The 17,903-nt window shown below is 43.2% G+C and overlaps 1 protein-coding gene across 2 annotated transcripts in view; it reads left to right on the forward strand.

The window, feature by feature from the left end:
• Positions 1–12,489, forward strand: part of LOC142560888 (proton-coupled folate transporter-like) — a 137,630-nt gene extending 125,141 nt beyond the window's left edge. For both annotated transcript variants that reach the window (XM_075673299.1, XM_075673300.1), the window contains exon 8: positions 819–12,489. In XM_075673299.1, the coding sequence (XP_075529414.1) occupies positions 819–921 (103 nt within the window). In that variant the 3' untranslated portion in view covers positions 922–12,489. The remainder of the gene's footprint in view (positions 1–818) is intronic.
• Positions 12,490–17,903: the final 5,414 nt, after the last annotated feature.

Below are 17,903 nucleotides of genomic sequence, written 5' to 3' on the forward strand. Positions count from 1 at the left end.
CGCTGAATGAGGAGCCAGCGAGCAACGTGCAAGCAACGTGCGAGCAACGTGCGAGCAATGTGCGAGCAATGTGCGAGCAGCACAGTTGGTGCGGTCCATTCGTGTTTCGGAGGGTGGCGTGGCACAGAGCTATGGGCGCAGTCCATTCGTGTTCGAAGAGGTGGAAGGGCGACGGGAGAGAGCCATGCAAAGATGGCTGGAAAATGAGCATGCGGCGGCTGTTCGAGCAGCAGCCCATCGTGCAGCTGCTCGAATTTCTCGTTTTCTTTTTTTCTTTTCAAGGATTTCGCATTTCACTACCTTTTAACTTGGACACCCAGCAGCCAGACTTCATCGTTATAACCGATAATGCGGCATCGGGGCATTGTAGTAACTGGGTTATTTCACCATGAAAAACATACAAAAGTCGACGGTGCAGCAGCTTCTCATTGTTATAACGAATATATTGTTAAAACCGGCATCGTTATAAGTCGGTTCGAGTGTATCACGTTAACACTCTCGCATTAGTAACATTAGCTGTATCGGTAACTCCTTGAAAGTAGTTGCCAAGCTTATAGTGACACAGGCATGTCTGACCAGATAACAGCAGAATCATGGGAGCAGTGGGATGAATTTGAAACTACAGGCAACCATGCTGGCCTCTATCATTATCACCTCTAAGTGTTAATTGACTTTCTGGCTCTTGAAAGTGCTTTGTAGAGCTCTGAAGTTTCTGGAAAGCCTTGAATTTTTTTTTGTGCTAGAACAGCTATGAACATTTGAATGTTTGCGCACTCTTGATAGCCGTCAAGCAACAGTTTACTCTTGCATGTTTTCAGACTCTGCTTGCAGATGCCTCATGCCGACCCCGAAGACGAGGACGAGACCATCCTCGAGCCCGACCGGGACGGTTCCACAAACCAGCTGCCGCACTCACTTTGATGGATGTGACCAGGAACGCCTCTTCGCCGCTCTCTACATCAGGGATGGGCTACCCTGCCCAGTTCTCGCAAGCCCATACTGTTACAGGGCATCTCTCCTGAATGCTGAGTGCTTGGCACCCAAAATGCTGCCTGGGATTCTAGAATCACAGAGCACCGGTACCAGGGAACTAGTCCAACCATCAGTGCCAAGCAGCAGGTGGAGGTCACCTACTCATTGCTCTCTGTGGATGTGGTCTTGTTGGCAGGCTCTAAACGTGCAATCCGGTGAGCTCACTCCAGAGCAGGGCATCATGTTTTGCGCTACACCCTTAGAAAAGTTTGCATGCTTTAGGACCTCTCTTGTCCCCAAAGCATAATCGTCACCCATCTTGCATGCCTTTCTTTAATGCTGCGTGCCTGGTAAATTATCCTGGCCCCGAACGGCATGTGCATTATTGGCGTGACGCAGCATCCCCGTACAGGAAAGTAGCGAGCACAGAATTTTCAAGAAAGGAAATGCAAGCAAGACGCATGATGATTATTGTTTGGAAACAAGTATGCCCCAAAGAGTCCAAACTTCTTTTTTGTTTGGGGTGTTTCGTCCAGGGCAGAACTGTTGCAGATTTGACACCGGGTGTGGAAAACCCCTGCAGTATCCATCCGCAGTATCAACTCAGGCATTCTGCAGCTCGAGCACAAGGTCGCGGGTTGGAATCCCAGTTGTGGCAGTCGCATTCTGAAGTGTGCGGAATGCAAGAACACTCTGGCACTTTTCTTTGCGTGCAAATGTTAAAAGAAATCCAGGCAGTCTAAATTGTTCTGGAGCTTGTTCGTCAAATGAATGTGGAGCCTATTGCAGCCTGTCGTTTTCCTTTGGGACAAACCCTGTAATTTAATTTATTTTTTTTTTATTGTGGAATTGCAGAATACTGTAAGAGTGATCTGGAAATATTAACCAGCCATCACGTTGCCCAGCTACAGTATGAAACTTCCTGTGCTATATGGCGCTTCCTAAAAAGTGCATGAAATGGCAAGGTACCTCAGCTATTCAAACAATACAGGTGAAGAGGGAGTTGGAAGTGGCCAGAAATGTGGCATTCCAGCCAGAAATGTTGTTTTCATTCTAAACCTTTCTTTTTTTAATCATTACTGTACCAGTTTCAGCAGTACTGTTAGGCACATGGCACTTGCTTTCTTTTGTGTGTCCTTGGTACTCCCATTGTTTTAACCACAGGTGACATTTAAAGCTTTCAAGCTACCGTACCTGGCTAGGTCTTTTGCTGGGCCATAAGGTGGTCTCTCTGTAGAACTTTTATCACGCCTGAGGCACTGAAAGGGACTTCACAGGCTTCTCACAAACAGCGCCCAGCGAGGGAACTTGTCACTTGTGCAGTTTGAAATTTATTTATGAAGACTGTATGTGTGCAGACAGTTTTGGCTGCCATCTAGAAAGCATTGTTGAAAAGGCTGAAGGCCCTGTCAATTTGTATTCATTTCAGCAGGTCAAAATTGGAGAAACGATGCATGCAAAGGAAGAACTGAAACAGACAAAACGAGCGCTAGGCCAGTGCTTGTCCCATCAGTTTTGTTCTTTGCTTTCTCTACGTGTTGCCTTCAGCTTTGCAATGTGCTAAACGGTAGCAACCAACTAACCCACCTTGACAATTTTTTTTATGAGTGGCATGACCAGAGGATGCAAAAAATTCAGCTTTTGCAATGATAATTCATTACGATATTCAATGTGACAATAACGTGGTGGGTATTGGTGGCATCATGCATGCCCCCTAGCGTGCACAACATATATAAAAAAAAAAAAGTTGCATTGCTGGAATTGTGCATGCGCTCTAGGGCACTGAATACCAAGCGTGTAGATTTACAAAGAGGATTGTCGACATGCTATCCTCGCTGCTTATATGAAACCTCCGGTGCCAAGGTTTCCCTAGTCTGTCCTCAACCATTTCTATACATTTGATCCTTCACACTCACCCATACAGATAGCCTCGATGCATGGTTTCACTAGATACCACCATTCACTCCTCAGGTGTGCAAAGGACAGATACAATAAAGGAATAAAGTGACCTTTTAAGTGCCTGCAAAAAATAAAATGTTCAGGAAAGGACTTTTTCTTTATTGCACATCAGGATAGAAGAATTATTTGCAGATTCAAAAATTATGTGGGCAGTAAATTCGAAACTAGTGTCTAAAAATACCAAATAACAAGAGCGGTGTACTAGACCTTTTAGAATGGCGGTTCACTTCTGTCGCAAATCCTTGATACTACACATACATTCTAGAGCTTTAAACATGCACTGGAAACACTGCCATCACTGTCAATGTTTTGATGTAGAAGCAAGCCTTCCAAGCTTGATGACTCAATGAATTTATATCCACATTTTTGTAGTGAGCATGGCAATATGCTACTGGAAGCTGCCATTTCCCCTTTTGGCGGATGAATGGACTTGCTAGACCCTCTAGGCAGCCAAAGAGAGAGATTTCTTAAATGTTAAAATGGAGTGGACAAGCCCATCTTGTTACCGGCACTTTGAACAAGCCCCAAATGCTTGAACAAGTCAGACTCGTCCTTGGCATCTTTTGATAAAAAAATAATTGTAACCAAGAAAGACTCATACACGGCATTGAAAGGATTAAGAATGCAAAGAAATATATGGGCAAATCAAGGAACTGTACGGGGTCTTTCCTTCTTTAATAACTGGTGTATTTCAGGAAGACGTAAATGAACAGTTCATGGTCTGCACATGCGTGGAAAACTAATGTCACCAAAGCACCTTTCATTGCACTGTTTTAATTTTACTCTGTATAACAAACCAACTCACCCAACTAAACAGCTCTTTTTAAGATATGATGCATAACTCCTGAAATCATAGACAGCCTTGTACACTTGAATTCATTGAAGACAAACGAGTAGCACGAAACCTACACAAAAAGATCCCCTGGCCTTTCCCTCATGGGCGTGTAAGTCGTTACTCTCGTCATAGTAAGAGCAAGCTCCTGCTTATGAAGCTATTAGACGAGGGGCTCAAATTAAGATACATCCCGTCCTAATTTGCGCCCCTCGTCTAATAGCTAGCTGTCCACCAACTAGCCCATCACGAAGTGCCACTGCTTATGAAGCTTTCTGATTGTGTAGTCTATGAGCTTAGTGTTCCTCAACTTCATTGACAATTCTAGTTTTGCACTACCCTCCCTTGCTGTCGTCAGCGCAGATGGTTGTTTGTTTACATATTTCATGTTTGATGCAACAGCTTGATATTCGGCGGTTTTTACGTGTAAATCAAGGACAAGAATATGTGAAGTGGCAGACTATTTGTGAACGAAAACCCATCGGCATTGATTACATTTAGCAACATTCCTAAACAGGTGCCCTATTTGATGTCTTTGTTTTTTGTTCTTATGCATCCATTATGGAAAAAGTAGCGTAAAAACACAGAAATGAGTCATGGACATAGTGCAGGCTGTCACTCTCAACTGTCTGATTTAGTACTACATTGGTTGCAGCATAAATGTGGTGAAAGAACAACAAAATGGATGACATGCAAAAGTCAAGGAGTACCAACTGCAAAAGCAGGGAGGAAACATCAGACAAAGGATGGCCACTGTCAATTCTAGATGTATAGGAAATGTCGCTTTCATGCACTACCGCGTGAGCGCGCCTTGTATGTTTCTCAGTTCCATGCCCCATTTTTATTGTTTTCTTTTTATTCTCAATTATTTTTATTCTGTTTTTAATTATGGTCACCTACTAACTAGCTTGCCTTTGAATACGCTCTACTTATGTGTTTTGCATTAGACACACTAGAGGGCAGCACAATATCGGCAAGCGAGAACCACATCATCTTGGCTAAAGGGAAGAACCTGTAACGGCTGTTGCTGTTATAGATTACAGTACTTTAACTTTCTAGCGGTTGCTCTGAGTAAACCATAAAATGCACAGGACTGGTAAATAGTGCTTTTTTTTTTCTTTCCATCGCCACTTCCTCGGAACTTGTGATTCATATTTCTGAGCTGGTACTATGCGCACTTTCTGTCTTGAGGTTTCCTGACAATGCCCTCTTGCCTCTCTGCATCCTAACCGATCAGAAAAAGAGTACACAAAAAAATTAATGCATGGAGCGTGGCATGACCACCATGCGTAGCACCGTATTTTCCGGTCTATAAGTTGCAACTGCCTCAGAACGGCAGTCTCTCAAAAAAAAAAAAAATGTGTGTAAGTTGCACCGGTGTACAAGACACACCTGTTCATTTGGTATGCAATTTTAAAAAGATACAGTGATGTTTTACTTTGCGAACGCGGGTCATGCGCAAGCAATGATCTGGACACTCCAGGCGCATTTCCGCCATCGTGGTTGCCGTGATGTTTCGCTTAAAGGCCAAGGGCGAGAAAATCATCCCCACGCGCCGTGTGCTGTATGTGCGAGTGAAAGTGTGCAACGGTGAACCGAATCCCGCACATGGGAGGAAAGTGGGAAGGCAGTACGAGAGGGAGGGGGGTGCGGCTTGTACTCCGGCAGCAACTGCGTAGTTTGCGCAGCGGCACGTGCCGTATCTTGAAAACGACCTGCAGATGGGATGACTTTGGGGTCGGTCGACTTGTGGCCGGCCTGCCGCCGCTTGCATTGCTGCTCCGTCCTAACATGGTGCTTCGCAGCTCCATCACAAGAAGAACCCGGTACCTCCATAGTGCGCAGACAACCCGTAGCAACTGCCAGAACAGGTCAATTCAGCGTGCTTTATGTGGCCATAGCATCCAATCCAATTTTGATAGCAGTTCTTTCTGAAAGAAAAGAAAGAAAACGTATATAAGTCGCACAGTTCTATAAGACTCACCGTCAAAAAGTGAAGAAAAAACATGTGACATATACACAAATTCAGAAAAAAATTTTGCATATACAACGGAAAATACAGTACTAACGTGCGCATTTGTGGCGTCACATTTTGTGATGTTCACAGTGTAACAGTGGCAGCCTTTGAAGCAACGTTAACGTCTAGCACATTATGGCTAGAGCACTGCTTGCTTGCATGCTTTGAGAAATAACGATGTAGCAGGATACTGTTTCCTGTGGTCTCGCCAACAAATACCAGATAACCTTTGCTGCTTTTGAGATTGCATCTTGATGTTTGGGTGCTCCTAAAGCTAACAGGAAAGCAAAGACTGCCACCTTTTGATTCACCTTTTTCTGTCATGGACAGCTGTCAACATGAAGTGCAAGCCAGCTGACCTGATGGCTTTGTGAATGTGTGTGCTTATGTCAGAAAGTACCTGTTTCAGCATAGTGGCCAAAATAAGTTCCACACGGGGAGTCCTTTTGAGACAGCAGCCTGATTGTGTTGCCTTTTGTGCGTAGCAGTCATGAGTTTTGATTCTGTGCTGTGGTCAGTGGAGCACCACGAATGTGTTTATTTGTTGTCAGCAAGCTGCCAAGGGCAGATCTGTTGGGCATGCCTTGTGGGTGAGCTTGTAGTGACTCTCATACAATGGGCTTAGGCTGAAACAAGTCTCTCTGTGAGAACGGTAGTGTAGCAGAATCGAAAGCTAGATGAGTTGATGTGGTTGCATGACGCCACGTGGCGCAGGAAACAATGGACAGAAGATTACACGATGTGTTGCTCAGACAGGGAACAGCAGAAGACGGAAGACATGGAATCTTCTCCGTCATATTGCGTGCCCCATATGCACTCCACATTACATAATGCAATATCAATTAAGCCCATTGGTCTGTTCTTTTGAACAGATGAGAAAATGGGACCAATAAATGTGCACTACCAAGTAAAGCTTATTGAAGAACGCAAGATGCAGAGGAAAACAACAGCCAAAGTGCACATGTGGAATTAGTCAAATAAGGGCACTTTGGTGGTGGGGTGAAGAGTGGTGTGATGCGTGACACAATGTGGCTATATTAAACACAGCACGCACTGGTCAAGGCCTCTCCTAGACTTTACATACCCAAGAGCAACTGGCAGTACTCTTTGGTACAGTCAAACCTCGTTATAATGAAGTTGCATTAGGTGAGAAAGTTATTGGTCTGATATTTCTTATGAGCACATACTGCTTATATTCTGATAACGATGAGAAACACATTTAATTTACTTTGTTATAACTGATAATTCATTATATCGGTGTTCGTTTTATTGAGCTCTGGCTGTACGTGCTTACTAAAGCTTGCCAAGACTAGTGAGTGGTTCTTTTTCGTAAGCTTTGAACTCGTACACAGACAATCAAATGTCCTGCATGCTTGCGACTATGGCATGTGCCGAGAGCTCGGCTTCAGAAGGCTTGCATTACTTGGCCAACTGTGTTTGTCTTGTGACTACATTTTGTTGGCTGTTTGTTTGTTCTGTTTGTCTGTTTGTGAGTGACCTCCTCCTGCATGCTGTGATTTTAAGTGCATTCACTCACTGGAGTGTTTCTTAGTTTATGTTTTAATCCAGACATATCAGGTATCCACTTTTGTTCCTTGTTATTAGAGAGTTGTAGCTTGTCCGCAAACTTTTTACCATTTGCAGATTACCCAATTACTGATGATGCAAACATGAGAAGCCGGGTTGGTGGCACCACCTGGTGGCACAGATCTCGGCCGGAGAAACATAGCCATTTTTGCAGTAACCAAGTGTGATCTACTTCGCTGCTGGTGTAAATTTATGGCAGTGGTGTAATCGTGACTTTTCTTTTTTTTCTACGAGAACACTCGTGAAGCACAAAAATGTAAAGATGGCTTTGTGGTTAGATGAAGGATCATAAGATGTTGCTACCAGTGCTGTTGCTACCGTATAACTCTCTAGTAAGCCAGTGAATCGCAAAAGGTAAGAAGTTCTTGGGCAGGCTAAAACACTCTATTGTTAAGGAGTTTAAGTGTTGCCGTGATTTGGTTACTGACTCTGCATAGGTGCAGGCGCCATGCAGCAGCAGCTGCAGTATTACTCAAAGTTTAGGTCACCTTATTTATGGCAAGCCATTCAAGTGTATGCGCTGGTTGTGCATTGTTACTTGCTCCTTATTAGTCCTTTCTTTTAGGTTTTTCTGTGTCAATTAAAAAAAAATTTTGAGATATCTGTATTTTTGTTTTTTAGAAAAAGATTTTGCTTGCTTTTGTATAATTTCACCAAGTACCATAGGCACTTTTTTTTTATTCTGGAAGTGAACTCTTCTTCTGCACCCCTAAATAAGCCTCTCATGCTTGCTTTTCAAATGACTACTGCTGGGTCACTGTCTTGCATTCAGCCTTTACATGGTGGCACTGCTGTTCAAACACTCCTTAAGAAGCACGATGAGAAATAATATGGATGCTCATAGCCAAACAGCGTAAGGCCACATACTAAACCATTAAACAGCACCTGCAAGCACACATTTGCAGGCCTTTACTGCTAGCCTTTCTTGCATAAGCACCGATCCCGAACTGTTGTCTCGACACAGTATGAAGACAAACACAGACTACAAAAGATTTAGTAATTGATGTTAATGTTTGGGCTCCTACATGTGAACATTGATCACAATGAGATCGTTGTGTTTGCTTGCTGATGCATTGTGTTTCATCAGGCCATAATATCGACAGGTAACAGGAACGTGTGATTGCAAACGAAAAGAATACAGTAAACTTCTGTTCATTCAAACTCGATTAATTTGATCCCGACCTAAGGTCTCGGCCAGCACCCATGCATTCCTATGACCCCCAATTTCAGTACTACTCAACACACGTAAGCCTAACCCCTATAGTGACCCCTATAGTGACCCCAACAGCGACCCCTTTAGTGGCAATGTCATCCCGGCGGAGCTTAGGGGACAGTGAATGCATTAAACAAATCATCTCTCATCCATTTTTGGCCCGTCCTAGAAAGATGTTCAAGCAATAACTGTAGCTCACAGCGTTTGATTATGAAATTTGCCTGATTCTTAGGCATGCCTTTCTTTTTTTAAAGAAAATTGGGCCGAAAATTGCCTGCACAGTGCAATCGAGCATAAGGTCAAAACTGCCTTAGCAACGGTCGCATGCTTTACCGCATAACGTGGGTGTATCGCGGCGGAGCTGATGTTTAAATAAAACGTGTGTCAAAGCTGATTTTAGAAAACTGGCTGTCTTTGTGCAACGATCTTTCTTCCAAGAAAATCTGGTGCATGTTAGATTTGTTATTCCTACATTACTTAACTATTTTAATTCCTAGAAAGTGCATGCATGTCTGATTCGGGGGCGTGGTAGAATGGGGCAAATACTGCCACATAAACCAGCGGTGCTTTTTTTTTTTTTTTTATTTCACCCGTCGGATAATTCAATCAGTTTTGTTGGTTGCGTCAGGGTCAAATTAATGGAAGTCAACTGTATAATCATGCATCTTTATGTAGAGCCTGCTACACATTTAAACTGTGACGGGAATTCTCAACGGAAATTATGGTAATTTACCACCCATATATGCTAAGCATCTCGGCCAAATTATGTGGCATACTTAATCTATTTTTTTGTTTCTTTAATTATGTTGTGAACAATGCTCCCGTGTGGAAGCCATAACATTAAGCTCACTAAATCTTTTGTTGTCAGCGTTTGTAATCATCTCTCATCATGTTCTTTCCCAACCTGATGGGGTTCCATCATACGATTGATTTCAAGATGTTGCGTCTGGGGGTGCACACTCAGCAGATTTATTAATGAGCTGGCGCATTTTCATTTGCTCCAGAGCACTTCCGATCATTGGCATCACAGGCCTAATGAAACCTTCTCTGGAACATCCTTTTCCAAAGCAGTCCCTGCACCTGTGCCTTCTCTATCTACATCAGTGAGCTTAGTAAGCCCATCAGTCCATCTTATTTGAGAGAAAGCACAGGAGGGATGACAGGCATGGTAAGATATCGTTCTCGATCGTCAAGTTAGTTGTATCCACTGATAAAATTGCTGACTCAGTAAACATATCTCATCTCGCCGCACTTGGCACGACTGAATATTCATCAAAGAAAGCATTTATGCAATGTTTTGGGCACCACAAGACAATTTATTACAGAGCGGTCTACACAAGAGAATGCTGGAGATCTGAACAATGTTATCTATTTGTGATAGGTGTGACACCAAAAAAATTGGCAACAGTTCCCTATTGCAACAACTGCCTTTGACAAAAGACTGGTTGGAAGAAAAGACAAGCTTTATTTATTTATCATTTTACACTGCAGTCGACTTGCAATAACTTGGACCCTGGTGCTTACAAATGTCACGGATTTGATCAGGGTTTTATATCCTTAATCCACTTTGAAGCCACTTTGTACTGACAATTAAGGCGTTCAATTCAAGCATCTAGAGCCAGAGTGACACAATTCAGTGTAATTGATGAGATAACATTTATAAGGGACGTAGTAAACTCTACATGGCACAGCTTTACAGAAATGTAATTTTAGAGAAGTGGACCAGAAGAAAGCAGCTTAAGGTCAAACGGAAGGTGTGGAGTTTGGCACATCTCCCATTTGACTGCCAAATTAATTTTTTTAAAAAAGCATTCTCAAAATACAGATTTTTTTAATGCTTGATGAATCGGCTCATAAATAAATGCCAGAAACATATTCAGAATTATATATTTATTTAGAGAACACAGATCAAAAATATTTTTAATGCTAAATAAAGTTGACGTCATTGCACAGCTTGAAGCTTCCTTTTTTAGCACCAATAAAGTAAAAAAAAAAAATGGAACATCCCAAACACGACTTCTATGCCCTGTGAGAGTTCATTGCCATGTGGGATCACATTTAGTCTTGTAGGAAGGCCTCACTTAATGTGGCCTCGGTTAATGTGGCCTCACCCAGTGTGTCCCCAAATGACAACAGCGACGCCTTTTTTTCTTTCGCAAACTTTAAAAAGGCCCCTGTTGAGATTTCATATTGTCACGTGTGTCTTCAAAGAGGACTCGCGACGTTTAATGCAGACAGCTGGCTCCCGAAATACACGGCGGTGGGACCTGGTTATCGAGCGGGCGGGGGTAGCATGCGCACTTCTTCCTTCTCGTTCTTCTTGCCTCTTCTCTTGCACTGTGCCCACTACTGCAGGTGGCAATATGTTTTTCAGAGCTGTCTACGACAGAAAAACAGAACTGGGTGTGTGGACGCACCAAGATTGTCCTTGCTGTGATAAATTGATACTTTTTGTTGTGGACTCGCCCAGCTCATCTATAGGAAGTTAAAGGTTAAGAAAAGATAACTGGCCAAGGACAGCAGACTTTTAGGTGGTGTGGCACACAGAGTTACCTACAAAAATTACTAGCTTGAACTGTGCTGCTAGTGTTTGCAGTAGCCGCAAAGCACGGTGTTTTAGCCAGCATGGGTTCTATGGGGATTTGCTTAAACAACCTCCTCCTGGCTTCAAACAGCTTTATCACTTTGCAGGTCGATCACTTTCAACAAAATATATTACATTATAAATGCAACAATTCACAATGATTATGTGTGTGTGCAAATATTAATTGGCTTTGTGCGTTTCGGAAGATACGGTTGCTTGGGAATTTGGAAAGATATGGTGGAATCAATATTTCAACAAGAACATCTGGATCCATAAGCTCAAAGATTAGACAAATCCATGCACTGCCGTGACAGCTGGGCCAGCACCAGAGTCCCCCAGTGATTTTTGTAGGAAATTCAATGGTGAGGTGAGATTAGAAAATCTGCAGTCATACGACTCGCTTGACTGATGAAACATGAGGAGTCTTTCATTTTGCAGTGGACATGAATTAAGCCAGTGATGATGAATTGCGAAGCATTATTCTGGAACAGATGTGTGCCTTCGCTGCTCTTGACTGCAGTATTAATTTTAAGGATTGCACGGAGCTCTCGCTGTTTGTTGTGCTGTGTTGTCTGCTTGCTGTTCTACTTGGTCTTTCGTTATCTGTATTGTTGTGCTGCATGTAACAACCGTGATGACCAGCTCATGAAGCGTCGGATGTATTGAGGAACCGAACAACACGTGAGCTGATTGCAAAGGCCGGTGTGTTGGAAAGGGAAACGACTTTTCTTTCGAGTTTTTCCTCCGAGAGAAATATTGATGCCAGAAGGGCGAATGGTCTTTCCTTAAACTACTTTTTGCTCTTTTTTTTTAGGCCAGGCTTGCCAAATCAGTCTTGCCCTTGTGTGAAATTTTGTGATTCTCTTTTGTTTAGTGTTATTTTATAAAATGGGTGACTCATGCAGCTCTAAGCCCATCTAGAAATGCCTATTTTGGTAGTTTTGATCTAGTCCTTGCTTTTCTTAAATATACACTTGCGCATTTTTTTTATTATTATTATTTCTTTGTTATCCTTTGGGCTGATGCACTGTGGCACATTTTAATCATTTTTACCTGCTTCTGCCTTCAATTGAGAAGGTTGTTGATTGAATAGCTAGCAATTTGGTGCTGGTCTAAATGAAGCCTTAAGTATAACCACTGTTGCAAAATGTAGCTGTGAATAAATGTACACGGAGTTATGTTTTATAACAGAGTGCTGCTTGTGAGCCACAACTGTTGACTGTGAGTTTGCCTTCTTGCCTGTACTCAAGTAACAGCCTGTACTATTGGTTGTTGAAGACGCTTTTATTTTTGGCTCTGTAATAAAGGGTAATCTCTGCAGTGGAGCTCCCTTCTCTCCTTTGTGTGTCAATTTAACTAAACTTCTCTTCTACCTTAATTGAAGTTGCATTAGGCTAAACGGTGGCCATATTGGTTCACAATTGCTAAGACATTTTCTAGGCTTGCTTCCCCAAGTCCACAATGTACAGTCAACCGCGAAAGCTTGTGGACCACAGGATCAGAGAAAATTTTATATTTCTATGCAGTTTCTGAGCGAAGCCAAGAACAAACCCATAAACAACACTATGTTGTTTGTGTATAGTTACTACTGGTATGAACTGGAAGTTCTAATACCAGGGGACATTCAGAGGCCTCAAAGATATTCAGAACCTGTGGTCTTTAAACTTTTTCAGTTGACTGCACCTTGTTGTACACGAGGTTACACAACATACCTTTTCTTTTCTAGCCTCTATATTACAACAAAGAAAGGCATACAGTACCTAATCATGTGCAACAAAAACATGGTAGACTTGCAAAAAAAAAAAAAGCGCTATTATTGCAGCTTCTCCATCCCTGAAAGTACCTTTTCCTGCAGGTTGCGTGGAAGTACAGTGTTGTACACATGGCTAAGCTGTAGGTGGGGCACTTTTTTAATGTGAAGGCATCTGGAGGCATGTGCAACAACAGAAATTAATAGTTGAAGCTTTTTTCTGGACCAGTTCAGCTCTTCTTGCGTACAAGGAAAGTAAAAAAATGGCTCATGGTCTCGAGCCCTGTGAATTCTGCAATAGTACTGCACGTGCAGCTGTATGTGTGCGTGAGAGGACTTCAGAATATCCCAGGGGGTATTGAATATGTTTAACTCCTGTGTTTCCTGAATATCAAAATGGCGAGATCACACCACCTTAAAACGGCACATATCTTGCACAGAAACTCCTTTCCTTGCAATTAGGGAATTGCAGTGCACATGTTAAACATATGCCATTACAAAGCATAGCCTTGGCTCTCAGCTTCATTTCTTCCTTCACTTTGACATGTTATCTCTCTCATCAACTGCGCGCCAAACGAGAGTTCCTGTACCATCCTGATAAAATAATACGATTTTGGACCAAAGTGCACCAAAATTAGCGACTGCTCGATGGTGACTGCTTAAATGACCGAATAATCGTGAGTTCAACATATCCAAAATCACCAGAAAACAAGTGGCTTTATTCCACGAGTGGCTAAAAAAAGTGTGTCGTATTCTTCTATGACCATTTTCGGAAATATGTTCGCTTTCGTGGGATTTTGTGTCACCAGCGTCAGACGCATCTGCATCTGCGAGTGACGGCGAGATACAGGCTGACCAGTGGACGTATTCTGTGCGGTGTGACCAGGTCCAAAAAGGGAAAAGTAGCCAGGAAATCGCGAAAAATAGTCATAAAAGTAGCCAGCTCATTACAGGTGCTTAAAAAGTAGTAAAAAATGTCGCCATGATGCCACCATGGCGAACAACTTAAGGGGAAAACATTGCAGTAGCCGATTATTAACTGCTCCTTTTGGATCTGTTATGTTTAGTGTGCTTCGACTTACTTAAAATGCGACTTCAGAGGTCGAGTTAGAACTGGTAACACTGTATAAGTATTCAGAAATTGTTATCCCTGTATAAATGATTAAGGTAAACATAAGTGGTTCTCACTGAGCTCTATTACCAGCAAATATGTTGCGTGTACAATTCTCGCTGTTTAGTCATTTGTCAATATTGTCACGTGGTGGTGACATTGAAGAACACAGTAGCAATACTGTGAAAAACCAAACTAACTTTTATTGAGCGAACCTGTGTCCACAAAAACAGGCTACACTTATAGCACAACGATAGCGGTGAACACGATCGGCGATCGGCGAAAATCTGATCAGCGGGTCCAGCGCGTCGGCTTTTATACAGCAGTCATCGAATGTTCCAGACTAATCATTGGGACCCGCGTGCCTTCTACAAAGTTCTACACCATTCGCGTCACGCGATGAAATCAGATAACACATGGTTCGGCGACAACAGACAGCAGGTAGAAGCATAGATAACTTTCCAGAAACTTTAGATACATGCAGGCGCGTCCCGCGCTGTGCGATAACATTTGTTAGGCTGCGAAATGTGGTCGCCCGATAAATATAAATACACAAGTCAATATATCCCTGTGCCATATCTCAACTTTGCAAGGGGATATCATATACTAGTCGGGATTTCTTATGACTTAAGAAAAGTGTTTCGTTGGTAATTTTATAGCTGTACATTGATATGTTCTCACATGCCTTTACTCAATTTCATCATGGAACCTTAATAAAGCTTCTGTTCCCACCTTATAATTTTGTGAGGAATCGCCTATAAGAGGAGACTTTCCATGGAACGGAGCCACAAGGTGTTCTTGTTGAGTGAATTTTGTCAGTTGCAATGTGGAGGTTGCATCCTCCCTTCCAAATAGACATAGTGAGGATGGTCGTTCCACTTTGTGTGTGGCATAAGAGGCATAGTACAGCGAATTGTACCATTTATTTGTTATATTTTATCTGGTTTGTTTGTAGTTCTTGTAGAAGAATGTTGCTTTTAAATGTAGCCAGGAAGTAGCCAAGTAGCCAACCATGAAAATTTTCCTGCCACAAGCCTTCAAAAATAGCCAGTTTGGCGTGCAGCAGCCAAACGTGGCAACCCTGATTCTGCAACAATCACGTTTGGTGACTGTGTTACTTCCGCAATAGCATTGCCATCAGGCACACGCTGATTGGCTGGTTGTGCAAAATCGGAGGAGGTAGTGCTCAACCAGCCAAGCAGCTCGTCTGTTTTGCTAAAACAGCCAATCAGCACGCGCCAATGGTGAAGGCGTGGCCAAGGCGACAGTATTGCCAAAAGTCATGGTCGCAGAATACATCCCCAGATCGTAGATAAGCGTACGTGCATGCAGCAATGCATTGACAAATGTCGGCTTTATTTTTTGGACGATCGCTTGCGTGACATTTCGTCTGATTGGCACGAGACATTGACGGACGATAGCCTTCCTGGCACAGTGCCTTGTCATGCAGTTGCCCCAGATAGTTGAAAATGCAGTCAGTGCATGCATCGAATGCACTTTGTAGCAATGCCTTTTCCGGTGCCACTCCTTTTTGTGCTTTGTCATTGGTAAGAGTGGCGCTCTGCCTCCATTTTCAATGGTACAGCCGGCCGTGAATGGTAGATGATAAGGGCGTCATATAGAATTGAGCCATGCAGTGCTACAAAATTGCAGCCCAGAGGTCGACCGCGCTATCATTGCCGAATGACAGCCGCTTTATTTTTAGCAACAGTCATTGTCCTCGTCGGTGCAGGTGTCGGAGGCACCTCCGAAGTACCAGGGGTTAAACAACTTGGAAGTCACTAGTACCATACCACTATTTAACGCATGAATGAACAAACGCTAGACACATGGAACCAGCACTGCGGGACTCACGAATGGCTTGCTGGGATTCACTTATCTTACGGTTTGGGTGCAGTCTGTGCTTGATTAATTAGGCTTTGCTAGTTTCGGTTTCGAGGGGGTATCAGCAACATGGTCGAATACCTTGCCGTGGCGATACCAGCTGCGTATCAAAGCCAAAATATCACTATTTACGCTCAACTCGATAGTCAAATTAGCATGCAATCATGCAGGCGGAGTGCAAATTATTGAACCGCATTCCTTAAAGGGCCCCTCACCAGGCCCCATAGTAAATTTTGGTCACACACTGCACGTTGTTACATGTCCTCTCGGGAGCATTCAGTCGAAAAATATTTTCAAATCGGCTCATTAATAGCTGAGATAGAAATATATCAGTGCCATGAACACATGATTTCAGCAGGCGGGCTCTACTGCCAAGCAAGACGCTCTCGCCACTCGCCCTGTCTAGCCTCCGCAAGCGAAATTCCTTCTCTGCGTTCTCCCATACCGGACCTCGAGGATCGCGTGACGCATATGTCACAGGCCCCGCCTTCTCGATTTTTTTTTTTTTTTGGCGCTACGCACTTCCGGTGACAGCATTGCGCGCGAGCGGTTGTGATGTCTCGTTTTGCGCAGCACATGGTTTTGCGTGCTGTGCACAGGGACACATGACTAGTGGTATAATTCAATGCTACACGAATACTGAGGCAGGCACAAGCAGACCGCCGAGCATGATCGTGCTCTGGAACGTGGTAGAAAATGGCATAGCTTCGATACCTGCACACGTGACTGCACAGCCGTAGGAACAAGCAGACTAAGCAGAAGCGCATCTCTCTTGCTTCGGTCCGAAGTAAAACAAAAAACAGACAGACATTCCGTTTGTGTGTTCTATTATTTCTCTAAACCTCAGTTTGTCAATTCAAGCAACAGATCACACAAATAACAGATCGTGCCTTGAATAATTCTCAAACTTATGTGTCGCCACGAGCGACGTCACACTGCGGACCCAAGTACATAGGCGCTGGGACACGAGTACGTCACTGTCTGGCTTGGAGCGCACTGGCCACGAGGAGAAAGATCTTTCCGCGGCGCGTAACAATGTAATTTCTTGCAAATACGATCGTTGCCGCGCATTGTATGCTCTGCGCTTGTCAGCTCAAACTGGCCAGACTTGGTAATGGGCCCTCTAAGGTGTCCGAAATTTTGGCGGTACTTATGGGCCAGTGAAGGTGCCCCAAAGTAATCGGAATAATCAAGCTTGCCTGAATTGCTGGTGTCCGAATAATCGGTCGGCGCCAGTTGGGAATCAGCCAGTTGCTGAGCAGAGGTTTCAGCTTTACGAGGAAAAGCAGACCATTGAAAAGTGCATGGTTTCCAAAGCAATACTTGAGCGTTACCAGGAGCTCATCAAGGCCAGCCTGGCTCAGAAGAGGTTGACATTGAGTCTGTCCCGGTGTTTCTTGCTGATGCTAGCTCTAGCCTTGCTGAACATATGGCTAAGCTGGCAGCTCTCAATAAAAAATTCATATGATGCAAAAGGCAACATCGGAGCAGCTTCGCATAATTTGAAATAAACTAATTACAGCACGCCGTGTGAACAAGTTTGTTGTCTTTACTTAAATTAAAGGGATACCGAAATTTCAGTTTCTAATTTATTGTATTTAGAGGCAGATAAACATTGTTTTACAGCGAGCAAATAATTTCTTGAATAACGCTTGTCAAGTTTAAGTCTTTGAAATAGCCTGTCTAGCAGTTGGCATTCATTTGCGACAAAGTGCACCAAAATCTTTATTTGGGGGCTCCAAACTGCTTAAAAATTAACATTTTGTTGCTCCGAAAATTGCTCCAAATATCAGTTTGTCAGTGGCACCACTGAGCACCTATGCCAAAATTATTGCATACTTGAATTGAAGCAAGAGTACCTTGATTTGGGCGAGTTGGTTCATCTTGACCGTGTTCTTGAATCAGTACTGAGGACTAAAAGTACACACGCAACAGGACAGGTGTTGAATGTGAAACAGTTGAAGCATATTATATGAGCAAAGCAGTTGATAACT

Source organism: Dermacentor variabilis, chromosome 10, assembly GCF_050947875.1.
Source record: "Dermacentor variabilis isolate Ectoservices chromosome 10, ASM5094787v1, whole genome shotgun sequence".
Lineage (NCBI taxonomy): Eukaryota > Metazoa > Arthropoda > Arachnida > Ixodida > Ixodidae > Dermacentor > Dermacentor variabilis.